Source organism: Charadrius vociferus, unplaced genomic scaffold (genome assembly GCF_000708025.1).
Source record: "Charadrius vociferus isolate BGI_N301 unplaced genomic scaffold, ASM70802v2 scaffold110, whole genome shotgun sequence".
Taxonomy (NCBI): Eukaryota; Metazoa; Chordata; class Aves; order Charadriiformes; family Charadriidae; genus Charadrius; species Charadrius vociferus.
The window spans coordinates 961,644-976,542 of record NW_009646761.1 but is presented as its reverse complement, the minus strand read 5'-3'; the positions used below and the strand labels follow the sequence as shown (position 1 = coordinate 976,542).

Below are 14,899 nucleotides of genomic sequence, written 5' to 3'. Positions count from 1 at the left end.
ATTTACTTGCTTTGGAAGATGCTACTGCCAGTTGCTATGCAGAATACAGTTCCTAGTCTGAAGAATTTACAATCAGGTGAGTAACGAAAAGCACAAAGAGTAGAGATCAAATTAGTTCACGATTGGAAGACTAATACTAGTTCAGAGCTGGACATTTGTTTGGTCCTCATTAGAAAGAGAAGTCGTTAGTTTCTCAAGGTTAATGTCAGAAGTATTTTAGATACCTTTCAATTAGTCCTTTCAAACTCTTCCAGTCTATCATACTATCTGCCACAATTCTATTTTTTGTTGCTTTCAGTAATTCTTTCCAGTCTTCATTTCTTCCTCAATTCATTCACCTGACTCTTGATCATCTATACTGAGACTTTCTTGCCAAGGCATTTATTTCCTTCCTTCCCAATGTTGGGGTTTTTTTCATTCTTTCTAAAGGAATTGTAAACAAATGCTACTTAAAAGCTGAGCACTGCCAAACTAGTACAGTAGGAAAGCGAAGGTAGCAAGATACAGCAACAAAAACTAACACTCTGCAGAACGAATTCAAGTGATCAGCCTTAGATGTACAGGTTTAATAACCAACTTTCACGTCATCATCTCAGATATTAATATCTCACCTTTTTACTCCTAAGATTTTATAGTAATCCCTCTTCTGAGATTGCTTCAGCATCCTCTGGGCACGTTCTAGACCCTCCCGAATCTGCTGGTCATTTTCACTATTCGCTTGAGCAGTCTCATAGTCTTTAATAGCTTTCATAAAAAAGTACATGAAAAAAGATTACACAAATATTTACAAACTTCAATTTGAAGAACTCAACCACTCATCAAAATTGAAGTTTTGCCATTACCACATCTAAACAGTAAAACTTCTATTTCAACTTGCCATGGTGGTTTTTTTTTTTTGTGGAAATTAGAAAACCTTAGAGTAGAGAAGATTCGTTTTCACACATGAATTTGTTAATTTTCTTTCTTTAGGTTGGTGACACTTTTCAGAAAGGAAGGAGAAGGAAGGTTACTAGCGGCAGGTCAGAGCACACTTTGGATGTTACAACAGTCTCGTGGATGAACATAACGAGCGTGTAGGACTGAAAGCAAGCAGCAAGTTTCAGCGACTGGTATTTGAAAAGCCCCCTGCAAAATGTTAGTCCCACATTGCTGTTCAACTGAAGGATGTATTAAATAGGTCTTTAAAGTAATACTCCTTCTCCCTCAGTCTGCACTCAATCAACACAATAGAAAACCTCTTCTTCTTTAACGACCATAAAGATGGATTTCAGATTCTCAGGAAGTTCATACTGTTAGTGAAAGACAAATACTCACTTTTTATGCCTCTACATAATATGCACAGTTATATTTTAAGGGTTTTTTTTCCAAAGGCATGCTCTCGCTTTTATTTCGAGAGCTGCATTTCTCAGGAATGAAAACAAGGGATGCTGTAACTTATTCATGAATTTTAAGAAATTCCAGATCTACACTTTTTTGTTTAAGTGAACTATATTATTATTGTAAGTGGTAACGGAATGCTTAAGACACCAAGTTTAAATATTCTTTGATATCAAGATTTATCAAGGGAAGCAACTGTTGAAGTCTTTAATGAGATGGCTCTTCTTTCACTGTTATAATCCTCAAAGTCTCATTTGCAGATCCAAGTCTCCTATGTTTCTCAAGTTAGACAAAGTACTTGCATCAGATTATTTCCAAGCAGATGCTATTTCTCAGCAGGTGTTACATTTGTTTTTCACTGTTTCTGAGCAAGACAGCAGGAAGTGCTAATGAATTTGTATTACCCAGACATCTGATATCACTGCAATCTTGTTTTGGCTATTGAAAAAAAAAAGATTCCAAAAAGTACTTCCAGTGCCCCAACAATTTCATACGCTATTACAAACAAAACAGAATTTCTATGCGTTTTCACATCACTGGACACTGTCATTTGCTGCTTAAACATTTTGGCTTTTGCTGATATTATTAACAATTTGTCCAGTCATTAAAAAAACCAACAAATGGGAGCAAACATTAATGCGTGTGCCAAATATATACTGTCAAAACTGATAAAAGCAATGAAAATGCAGGGATTTCATTATGCTGCTTTACCGCTCTAATAATTTTAAGCGCCAGCGTACTTAATCTGCTTCGCATAATAATGGAAGGTCCCATCACAATGTCCTGCCAAATGCAGATCAGATTGCTCAACTTCATTGAGCACCACACCACCTACAGCACACACCGCTGCTGGAAACCAAGCTGCTCAGGGGTCAAGTACTTGCAATGACAGTACCAGACTTTTTTAAAATCGACTCCCTTAAAGGCTTCAAGTATTAAGCATATGGAAAGGTCTGGTTTTTAATGCTGCACACTGCAGAGGGAATGCACCCAGCGCATCGGACGGCAAGTACATTTTGCCCTTTCTCTCACTTGGAAGAGACTTCAATTTTGATGGTACTCCCCAGTGCAGGAATTTTCCTCTTTCAGAGAGCAATTTGCTTTCCCCACCTGAGGGGTGAGGGTTGGATGCAGGTGGAAGCAGGATGACAGTTTTCTGACCACAAGAAGTTTGCTATGACACCAGGAGACTTATTACTAATTCACAGTATGGCGAGTGAGTTATTTAATCAATTCTTCTTAGTTACTACTTCTAAAAGCAACAGTACCTTGCAAAGCAATGCAAGAATCACTGCTGCTTCTTACTGGCCTGCTATTTCAGAGAGCATCCTTTCTTCCTTTCATCCTGTCCCACGACATGGAAGAAATAACCAGTTTCCAGTAGCACTGTCAATTTAAATACTTGAGTCAAATTAACTCTCCTTCTTTCAATACAAGAGTCTTCACAATCTCTCAAATAGTAATCGCACTGTATCTCTAAACACCCTAGCTGCCTTTCCTATCTTGCCTGCATCTTTAAAACTGAGTGACCAAGTTTGGCCATTATTCCAGACACAGAATTTATTTCCTATCAAACAAGAGTAACCGCAGACAACTTATGTCCACGCCAACTCAGAGAAATAAATGAACCAGTTATGCTCTTACTGAAATAGGGACTGTTTCCTCTACAGTACTAGGGGAGGGGGGAAAAAAAAAAAAGGAAAAAGAAAACAAAGGCTGTCCTGACCAATGTTGAAACAGCAAGGTGGTGGTTAGTTGGGTTTTTCTTTCTTTGACAAAACTTGTGCTACATACTTTAGGCAGAGAGACACCTGTACTTACGAGGTAAGCCAGAAAGGGAGTCATTACACAGCTGTCTCTGTAGACAAGCCCTGGATCCCATGTGATTATATAGTAATCAAAACCATTTGATGGGAATCAGAGCTCAGCTATACATACTGAAATGCATCTTAAACGTTTAACAGTAGTCACCTTCCAGTTCTGAATAACAAATACTTAGAAATGTTCTGTCTTTAAACAGGAAGACAGCTGCCTCCAGCTTCAACTTTTCTTGAGGGAAGAATGACAATCAGTTTGCCCCTTTAAATACGAGACTGTGATTTTAATTGCTCTACTGTTCTCTACAGCAGAGGGGTATCGGCCATCGTTTTATAGCAGTTAAAACTGAAGGGTAAGTGAAGACACCTTCAGGCAGACTAACATTAATGGACCATAATACTGTTTATGGAGGCTCTGCTGGAAGGCAGAGCGTAACTACAACCACCTCACTACTGTCAAGGGCAGGAAGAAAGCAGAGATATGCTAAACAACAGGGATTTGGAGCATGGCCATCCACTCAGAGCCAGGCTAGGCCCAACCTATCAGGCTCCAACCCAGAAAATAAGCTCTCCCAGACCCCAGACATGTCCTCTCTGTGTTTCCTTATATCCCGTAATAGGGAGCCACTTGCTGCAACACAAGATCAAGTCGGCTCCATGTATTTGTGCATGACCTTGTTACAAAACTTTTCTCTAATTTGCCAGAGTTGCCAGATTCTCTCACCCCAGGGGAACCAGAAATAGATGACAATTTAATAGAAGATAATGTTAGAAAGATCCAAGTTGAGTTTCATCAATTTCAACAAAACAAACGGATCAATTTTGTCCAATAGTAAGAAACAAAAGGTACATCTAAGAGGACTCACAGCAAGGCCTGTTTGGCCTGCCCCTCTCTGTACCCTCCTCTAAGCTGAAGATTCATACACCTCAAGGGGAAAAAAATAATCTTAAATTTTCTTTGGGTTCTCCTTTTGCTGATACTCATTCCTCTTAAATCATAAACTTTTGTCCAATCTGTAGCCTATGTAATTTATATTCTGTACCTTTAACTACTTTAGGGAAGTAGGGATGGGGGTTTTTTGGTGTTTTTTTTTTGTTTTGGTTTGGTTTTTTTAATTCATTTGTAAGTCTACTTTTCCCAACACTGATTGAGCTTACTTCTGCTGTACTTAAGTACAGAAAAAGATGGGGCAATGCCCAAAGGGGGCCTCATCACTGCAAAATCTTCCTGAGCCTCACTTTTAGGTTGACACTGCAGTTCTTAACAATCAAAAGGAAAAACATTACCCTAAGAAAAACAGACATTTTTTCCTCACACTATGGGTTTGGCTGTGGTTTTGTTTAAGCAATCCCTTTGTAGAAAGGCCATCAGTTCTCCAAAATGCTGTTGTGTTCCACCCTTTTTCTTCTAAGGGGGAAGAAGGCTTGGCCAGCCTCAGCAAAGAGGGACTAGTACCAGGTCACTTTCGAAGTAACAAAGTCTGCAGGGCTGATGAAGAGGACTGACTGAAACCACACCAGTCCTCTTCATACAGTGTTTTAATTTGAGACAAGGAGGACTAAAAAAAGAACAAAATAGGTATCTCATTTTTGAAGTGATATTGCTCACCTCCTGAAGTTCATCTCTCAGTGATTAATTTCTCAAAAAGACAAAAAAAATCTGAGCGTGCTATTAATGAGAACAGCTGCCTTCATGAATGTTTAAATAGAAAAGGTTTTTTTGTTCAGTTGTAAAGCGAAAGATCCAGTACCAGAATACAGAAAAGGAAAATTGTTCTATGAGTACTAAAATTAATGGAACTAGTATTCTGCAGATTTAAAGCCTACAAGCCCTCTCCCTCATCACATTTGACTGAAACAACCCAGTACTTTCAAAATTGCTGCATGACTGAGCGTGGGGGCTGGAAGAGACAGGTTGTCCAAATGTCCTTCTTAAGCCTGGTTTCTTGTGGAAATGAAATTCACCAAATTAAGTTTTGAAGAATTTTTTTTTTTTAATAGCACATTAGCAGTTAGCACTCTTGAAGGAAGTAGGTAACAACATAATGGTGTCCTCAGAGACATCCATTACTTAGTCCCTGCTGTCCAAGGCTGTAGAGGGGCCCATGTAACAATATGCATTTTATGGAAATGGCTTATGGAAAACGCGGCCTCAGGAGCAGAACGAGTTTACTGCTCTTAGCAGCACTACAGAGACCCACGGAGGTGAAGCAATGGCTGTTACCTTCCTCTGCCCTCAACACATGCTAGTGGATAGAACAGTATTGTTTCATGCTGCCATGTAAAGACACTAAAATGGATTTACACCACTAACTACAATTACCTTTTATCTCTAAATGCAATTGTCTGACATTGCTGATTATATAAAATGTGTTTAAGTTCAGTAAGCTGTACAGTCTCATAAAACAACCTGAACATAGCCCACTGTTGTAACGACAACTCTGCCGTAGATAAAACAAGTACATTTCACTTATACTAATCAAGACAAAATTACCAGCAGATATTTTTGTAAATCTGCAACTACCAATGCTGATTAGGGATAACAACGTAGTGTAGAATCAAAGTGCATATTAAAATTTTTTGAAACACTAACTGCATTTTAAACGCCCACAAAAAAGTATGTGCAAACTGCACACAACTGTACCTTCTTCATACAAGTCTTCCAGCAAATAAGCTTCTGCTCTGTCTTTCAGTGCGTTCACATTAGTTGGTTCAAGTTGCAGGACTTCTGTACAAACTTTTATGGCTTCTGTAGCCTGCTGATTCTAGAGAGGAGAACATAAAACAAAATTCATGTAGTTGTGGGGGTTTTTTGTTTGTTTTAAAGAAATTTACAGAGGGAGATAGAAGCAGAGTTACCTTTGACAAACAGTGGCAGATCCTTTCTTTGGCACGAGTAGCATAAACTGGGACTTCCGGCTCAGTTTTCATAACAGAGTCATATTTATTGATTGCGTCTTCATACCTGTTTAAATCAAAGATAAGCATAGTATCATGAAACGTACTAACTATTTCAGGGTGTTGTGGTTTATTTACAAATTTTTAAATTCACAGATTTTTCACATCCTTCTAGCAATGTACCTTAAGTCTTAAATATGTGGTGCGAAATCACCAGTATGAAGAAAACTTTCAGCCACTTCAAGAATTGCATCCCCATTCTCTTTTCTGTGCTATGAGACAGAAGAGCAGGCACTACGCCTTGCAGGTTTTTGCAGAAGATAACTCCCACGCCTCAATGTGCGGAGACAACAGTCTCTAGATTTGCCTCCTGTCCAACACAGCACTCTGCACTTGGAAAAAAGCATCTCTCTCTCTTGATACCCGAGATGGACTAAGTCTGGGGTCTTGCTGTGAGCACTGTGCTATTTGCATTTCTTGTTACAGAAAAGAGAAGAGATATTTATGCCAGCCTGAATCAGGCAGTTGTTTTCTCCTTTCCTTCTTCTCTGCAAGCCACACAGTAAAATGTATTTTTGATGTGAAGGTTTCAAAGATGCTAAAGTTCCATGGTTTGAATATGAAATGGATTAGAACATTCACCTAAAAATGCAAGCATGTGATTGAACCCATGGGTTGCTACAAGCTAGGAGAAATTCAAGCTCTCAGGAGACTCCCTGAAAATGTGCTGATACTGGAGTCAATAGAAGACTAAAGTGAAAGAGAGTCCAAACGGACTGCTGACTTAATAAAACTGTCTTCAGTTGTGCTGATTCACATTCCTGATGTATTTCGTTTTAAACAACCACCTTGACAATGTTTAACTGTAAGGACCCCTAACAAATGCTTAGATTTTGTGTGCTTTGGCAACACGTAAAACTGAAATAACACAAGAAGTAGAAGAACACAGAGGCATTGTCTATCATTTAACAGGGTGCATAAAAGAAGCCCATCAGTCAGATCCACTTTTGCTAACAAAGCACTGCAGAGTTACTATGTGGTTTTAGTCTAAAGATGTGGTCCTCTAATCCCAGAATAGCTGAGGTTGGAAGGGACTTCTGGAGGTCATCTGGTCCAACACCCCCTGCTCAAGCAGGGCCACTAGAGCAGGTTGCCCGGGACCGTGTCCAGATGGATTCTGAATATCTCCGAAGTGGGGAGACTCCATAATGTCCCTGGGCAACCTGCGCTAGTGGAAATGAGAGGATGATTGGGAAGCGTTTCCTTATGTTCGAATGGTATTTCCTGTTTCAGTTTGTGCCCATTGGCACTGGTCCTATCACTGGGGACCACTGAAAGGAGCCTGGGTCCACCCTCTTTGCATCCAGTGTTTATATACATCAATGAGATCACCCTGTAGCAGGGGAAGGCTCAGGGGGAACAGTCCCAGCTATCTCAGCCTCTCCTCACAGGAGAGACATACTCCAGTCTCTCCATCATCTTAGCGGCACTTTGCTGGACTTTCTCTCCCAGTAGCTTCATCTCTTGCACTGGGGAGCCCAGCACTCCAGGTGTGGCCTCACCAGTGCTGAGTAATAATATGTGAGAGCTGACAATATTATCCCTATCATGGTCTTACTACCTGCTCCACAAGTACGTTAAGTATGCAAAGAGAAGACAGTGGCATCAGAAGGAATCAGAATAGGATAGTCGGTATGTGAGTCGATATTTATTTTAATTGTAATTTGAGAGCTGTGCTCAGTTATCCACTTCAACTGACAGATGCAAAAGGCATCACTTAATCAACTCCTCAACCAGGAATAAGTAAGTGCCTCCATACTGATTTTTTTTTTTTTTTTTTTTTTTAAATACAGCAGTGAATACTTACCTGCCTTCTCTGATGAATTCCTCTGCTGACTCGATCTGCTTATTGAGTTTCTTTACTTGCTTATAGAGAGAGAAGCATTGCTTATGGTCTTGGTCCAGCTTCAGACACTCACGGACTTCACTTTTCACAGGGAAGCAGGTTTGGGGAGAAAAAACAAGCAAACAAACAAAAAAACAAACCACAAACCCAAAAGAGAAAGATATCACCACACGTTATTTCATGTAGCGATACAATGCAGCATCCATAAGCTGTCCAGAACAACAGTTGACTTTTTAAACAATCTCTCCCTTCATCCAAAACCAAATTTAAAGTGAGACAAAAATGTCTTCCAGAACATGCAGGGATACTTGTCTGCTTTTGGTTTTAGTTATTTTGCTTTGCCAAATATGCAAAGATTCAGAAGTGCTACATTAGTAACTGACTAAACAGCAGAAGAAATATATACCCTGGGAAAGAAATTTATTCAGCAGTTATCAGATACAATTGTAATTTTCCTATATATTTAACTCAGCTCTATTACAAAATACCTATGTAAAAGTATACATTATGCTGCCTGAAACAGACAAAGCTCACCTAAGACTGAAACCTCCTCTTAAGGAATATCAGCCAAGCCTGTGCCTGACTTTGCAGTGTGAAGATTGTTTAATCAGACTCCGATTACGGCAAATACCTCTTAAAATAGTCAAGCATCTTTAAAAAAACCCTCCAGAATACAGCCATAAGAAGGAATAAAAGTTTGGTATCATTCAGAGCCATCATAGTACAACCAAGGTGTTATTTTCAGAAAGAGATCACAAAAACCTAATTTTGTTCCTAAGCACAGACAAAAATATCTATTGTGAAAATCATTAAGCCTGTAAAGGTAAGAGGAAGAAACTAAGGGAAGGACAAGATTAATCACCCAGCAAGCCCAAGAGCTATAAAATTCTTTTTTAGTATATCTTATAATGGAAAAAAAAATATAAACCTTTTCTCTCTCTTTTTCTCCGATTCTACCTTCATTCAGATACCATTCTGTTCTTCAACAGCTCTCGATTGTACTTATAAAAATCTTAAGATTTGGTTATTAACAGAGTGTCCATGTGTGGATTTCAGAGAAAAAAATAATAAATCACCTATTCTTGAAATCACTAGGCTAAGTGATGGTCAGCTACCAAAAGTCACCACAGAAGCGACCTATGAGCTCCAGAAGTTAAGTGTACTCTGGAAAGGGGATCCCTAAAGCAAACTAGTTAGTTATTTGGTGTTTACTTTTGCCCAGCTATAAAATGTATTTTTGCAGTTATAATCAAATGCAGTTTCCATCCACCAGCCTTTGTCATACACTGCCAAGAAGAGAAACCCAGGCTTTTTCAGTCCCCTTCACCTCTTACTGAACAGATTCTGTGGCAGAAACCATATTAGGAGGAGCCTGGAGATGCAGGAAGCGCATCTGAGATGATGAGCTGCATAGAAACCACTTGTGTGCAAAAAGAATGATTATACCACCTGTCCAGCTGAGCAGAGTATGAAGTTAACAGTCCCGATTGAGCAAGGGCAGTTATCTGCAGGACTGACTAGAAACATATAGGAATAACACCTTAAAATTAACTGGATATGAATAAATGGGTAGGACATTATCAAAAAATAATCCAAAATACTGAATATTGTTGGCAAGAATGAAAGATTGACAGCTGCGGATTCCCAGCTTCTCATACTTGGATGCTCTTGTACTTTTTATTTATTCTTAAGCTTGTAACTTTTTGTTTCTACTCTTGAAAACAAAAAAACTAGCCCCAAGACTTAATGTATACATTTTTTGCTTGTATTGTGAACTTAACTTGAATGGAAGTTCAAGGTTAAAAAAAAAGCTCCACCAAATCAATTTTAGACAAGCACTTTCTTCTAGGATGGAGAACTACAATAAAGACAGTAAATATAAGCAACTCTGACAGACCTGCACTATGGCTTCTATTTAAGTAAACAAGATACTAGGAACCATTGATGGCTGGTCTTAAAAGAATAAACATGGTGTCTTCACTGCCAGCTCTTAGCTTCTGGAAAGGACCTTCCTTTATCAGATCCAGACCAGAGTTGCTACTCCATCCAAAAACCAGACAACACAGATATTTCACGGTTTATCACGACCTTTATCATCCCATTTTCTGTCTCAGTTATAATGATTACAGCAAACAATAAAATTACCTGAGTGATAATTCATGGTCCCCCAGCTGATAATATATTCTGCTGATTTTATAGAAGGCTTCAGTGTTATCACTCTTTAATTTGGCAGCAGCTTTCAAGTCACTAATGGCTTTGCTTGGTTCCCCTTCCTTTATATAACACTCAGCTCGAAGTTCCCGTAGCTCTGCATCCCAAACACAAACCTTGAGAAATCAAAATTAAAGCTTGGTTTTGGTCCATAACACTTCACTTCTTTTCCTCCCCAACAACAGAAAAATCCCATTTAATTTCATTTTGCCAACTGCAACAGCATAAGGCTCGAGCTGCACACAGAGTGCATGAAATTAGCATCTCTGCTTCCTGGTGGATGCTGTGATGCACCTGCCCAAAGAGAAAACAAAGGCCTGAAAAATTTGTAAATGATTCAATGAGCTCATGCAGGGAGATGAATTAAATCTACTGGCACTGCTTAAACTGGGACAGTCTGTTGAGCCTCCAGGGAAGGATATCAGAATCATAAATTATTGTATCTTCCCAGAAGAATAGGGGTAATGAACAGCAAGGACCAAGCTGTCAGCTGTCCTCTAGAAAGAAGTCTATGGGCAAGATTAATCTATACAAGATTTGACCTTAGTATCTGGATTTTAAAGATATATACAGAAGTAATAGTGTGACAGTATGGCAAGAAAAACTAGTTAAGAGGAATTGCCTATCATCATTTGTTTTAGAGAATTTATTCTGGGTCTTATAATTTGTTTGTAAACCATCATTTTAGAAAACAACGGTTTTCTGCTTTTCCACATTCCCTCCCTATAAACAAACTCCCCACCTTGTGGCAGTTTCTTCACCGAAAGCTAGAATGTTAACATTCTATTAATTAATTAACAGTGTTAATTTGTATGTGAAGAGTCATAGCAGTTAACTGTCTTTTAATAGATACTTCTATATGACACACAAAATGCCCACAATTGAGTTATTTACGCTTATACTATCAGACTACCTATACTGATTAAGATTCAAGAAATAGAGATATCTATGGAACAAGCTGAAAATCCAAATAGCTATGTACATTTTTATCTTTTCTTACTTCATTTTCTCAAGACAAAAATTGCCTGCATATAGGCAATGAAAAATCTAGATTAAAACCCTACGTCTCCTGTATTTGGCAAAACTTCATTGGTCTGAGACCAACTTTTTTTTCCCAGCTTCCCCAAGAACTGTGGAAAAATGGGAAAGTATAACCAAGAAAAGTTATGGTAACAGAAGTTTGGCTGAAGTCGTATCTTCAGCCTAAACTACAAGCTATTATATTGATTTTTATGCAGGTAGTGCTCCACACTCTCCACTCTCCAACTTCATTATGGACTCATGGTGCTCAGCAAAACTGAGCCAATTACACCAAGTATCTTCACATAAGCGAAGAAGTTATTAAACAAACACACAGATGTCAGGAGCTCTTATTTCCTTTTCACAGTACCATTTTACTTAACACTTACTGCCAAGATTTCATCAAGAAGAGAAATAGCAGCTACGTAATCCTCTCGCTGGTAGGCAGATAATGCTTGTGAATGCAGGCGCTGTAGCTCATCAGATTTTGTCAGCTGAGTCTGGGCTTCTTTTTCCTCATTACTGCTAGGATTGGATTTGAGCTGCAAACATTAACAAGGAAAGACACTGAAATGCTTATTCAAGGATCTCTTTTTGTCCCATTAATAATCATATCATGGAGAACTGACTAAAGCTGCAAATAAAGCAAAATTAGTTTTAAATTCCACTGGGAACGTTTCTAACTCCAAACTTCAGAAAAAAGGACAGACATTTTTAGCTTCAGTACAAGTTGTCCAAAGTGACAGAAAACTAATTCCTCCCCCCACCAGGCCTGATCATTCACTAGCGGACACATCATACACAATAGTCATTGTCGTGTCCCCCCCCATGTCCCCTCCAATTAACTGCTGGAAGACATGGACCTCTGAATTGTAGCCTAGTTAATTCATCTCTCTGCAGACAATTATTACACACTGGATTCCTCAGCATCAGCAGAAAGTATATACACATGGCATTATTACATATCTCACTTTAAGCACAATATGTATTTATAAATTCATGACAGAAACAAATGCAACGTGTCACAGATAGAATCCTGTAAAGTTGTGTTTCTTACATTTTCCTCAGAAAGAGTGACTACAGCAGCAAGTTAAGATGCTACAGATGGGGGAAAGGCTCAACTGGGATAAGCCGGGAATTTATGCGCTTTGCTTCATATACGGTTTTAAACAAGTCTAAAGTTTTCTCTACGAAGACTGTCATTTCTCAAACCCCCCTCTCTGAGCAAATATAAAGGATTACATTGTACTTGCCTTCATTTGTTGTGGCAGCTTTGTCTTTTCGAAGAAAATACAAAACCCCCAAAATCTCACAGGCAACTCTGTTACCACCCATGAAGAAAACAAACACAGGCCAAGAAGAATCTCAGCCATTCCCTTCTAAAGGCAGAAAGCCATTTTTAAGATCAGTGCAGTTTGAATAAGGCAGTGGCTTCACACTTGGTGCTGATCAGAATGACTTCCAAAGTTTCCAAAGGGACAGATCAGCAGGACTTGATTATTTGTTTTTTAATTTTGTTTGTTTTAAAATCAAAATTTGCACTACCTTGCATTTTATACACTGAATGTTGACTAGAGTTACCAAGTCCTCTAAGTCATTCAGTACTTTTTCTTTCCTCCTTTATCTTAAAGTGACCTCTTACCTTTTTCTCATCAGAAAGTTCTTCAAACACTCATATTTTGTGCTTAAGTCTCCAATGCAATTCAACATCAGCCCTCAGAACTCCTGTAATAAAATCTCCCCTGGTTCCAACACTTAAGTATATGAAAGGAAAAACCCTAAATGCAACATCAAAAGCACACGCAGGTCCCACCTCTGTCTTAGATTCTTCATTTTAAGTCTTTTTGAACCTTATACAGTTGTTTCATTTTACTCCAGCAAAAATCAAGTTGCACTTAGACCTGAAAATTCTCCTTTATCCCCTACACTGTCTTTCAGTAAGAGAGCAATGTGATCAAGGAGTTTTCTTCTTTGTATGCTTATTTCTAATATCAGTCTCAAAAAGCCTTTCTTCTGGTTAGAACAGAAACTTGCCTGTAAACCCCTCGTGCCATGCATCCTATTTCTCCTGCAAATCTGGAGCTTGTAGTAGAGGCAAATTGTAAGTTCCAAGACTACAAAACTCCCTGAAGTTCTGAACTCTTCGGTTCCAGCTGACTTGCTCAATGTCTCTCTCAATTTCTCAGCATTCTCCTCTCAAAAATTAAGAGCTTTTGCTATGGACAAGGTTTATGCTTCCATTTAAACTTCTCACGGTAACAGTGCACTCCTCAGACACACAGTATGTTTCTCATGATTTATTTGGAGAAAAACATCAGTGGGATATGAAATGCAATGTTAGAATCATACAGACACATCTGATAGTAATAAAGACCATTTGAGTGAAATATCCTAGATAATTTGAGGTAGTACAAACTGTCCAGTTAACAAAGAAAGGGAAACTTTTCACACTATCATTCAAACTAAAGCCATCAAGTGTTTGTGTGCTACAGTATGATGAAAATAATACACTCAGAAGTTCTTAATAAGTAGTTAGTGTATTGCTATGATGCTTTAATCAGTAATGTTAACTAAAGCAAAAAGAAGTCTGTTCATTCAGCTCCCAGAAAAAAGCTGGAAATGTGATGCAGTTGTTTGATACTCTCATTTTGGCTTACTTCCCAATTATTTTTTTCCCTATCTTTTCAACCTGTGATCAGAGGACTGTCACATCACTATCAACAACAAATCACATTTCAATTATTTCTCCTTTTCCTGTGGAGCAGTAAGCTCGTGGGTGACAACTCAGAACAACTGCTTGCACTAAGTATGCTAGATTTCCAAGAAAGGAGCAAAGTATTAAAAATCCCTTCAGCTGAACTTAATACAGATCTAAGGTGAACCTAACACTCCTCCACATACTTCGCCAATGGCCTCAAAGCACAACATCAGAAGCTACGCTCTGCTCAATTCTGCTGGACAAGGACACTGCTGCTGGTGAAGTTGTTCTCAGCACAGTATCCTTTGCTGTCTTTGAGGTTTACTACATTTGGATTAGAACACTAAGTTAGTTGCAGTTTAAGTTGCAGCAACAAGAGCTAGCCAGCTGTTAACAGCAACTTTCATTCACTACCAACCCCCTGTCAAATGTGCACCTAATTCCTTTATGGAAAACAGAGGCCATTACACAGGAATGGCTTTGTTACTGCAAGTAATTTTCTATCACAGATTTGCTACTATAGGTGCTGCTTTATTTTACAGCCTAGCCTCAGTATAGGGAAGAAACACACCCTAGGGTAAGCAAACCCGCAATTTCCTCTCCTCCACAAGTAAGGAAGATTAAAGGGAACAAAATCATCCCCACTCAATTTATCAAGTTGAGCTTTAAACGCATTGACATGTGTATCTATCTCCCCACTACTCTCAGTGAGGAAACTGGCTTTTTCCAGAACTTTATCTCAAGGACTTGACTCAAAACTTTGCAACATTATCTTGCTGCACTCAGGACAGTGGGAAAAGGTATTACTAGATCACTTCATGAAATCCAGTATTTTCTTGGCATCTAGAAAGTACTTTGATCATTTTGATTCAAATTCAGCAGCCTTGGAATGACTGCCTTGCATTTGCAGTCAAACTGCAAGTATTTAAAAGTTTTCTGATGAGAAAAGCATTTTAACAAGCTAAACAATTC

The 14,899-nt window shown here is 38.7% G+C and overlaps 1 protein-coding gene across 1 annotated transcript in view; it reads right to left on the bottom strand.

Moving 5' to 3' along the window:
* DNAJC3 (DnaJ (Hsp40) homolog, subfamily C, member 3) overlaps positions 1 to 14,899 on the bottom strand; it is a 36,540-nt gene that overhangs the window by 2,961 nt on the left and 18,680 nt on the right. Inside the window, exons 5-10 of the mRNA XM_009891928.1 lie at positions 11,619 to 11,771; positions 10,144 to 10,325; positions 7,960 to 8,079; positions 6,054 to 6,159; positions 5,839 to 5,959; positions 612 to 744 (exon numbers count right to left, since the gene is read on the bottom strand). Of these exons, the coding sequence (XP_009890230.1) occupies positions 612 to 744; positions 5,839 to 5,959; positions 6,054 to 6,159; positions 7,960 to 8,079; positions 10,144 to 10,325; positions 11,619 to 11,771 (815 nt within the window). The remainder of the gene's footprint in view (positions 1 to 611; positions 745 to 5,838; positions 5,960 to 6,053; positions 6,160 to 7,959; positions 8,080 to 10,143; positions 10,326 to 11,618; positions 11,772 to 14,899) is intronic.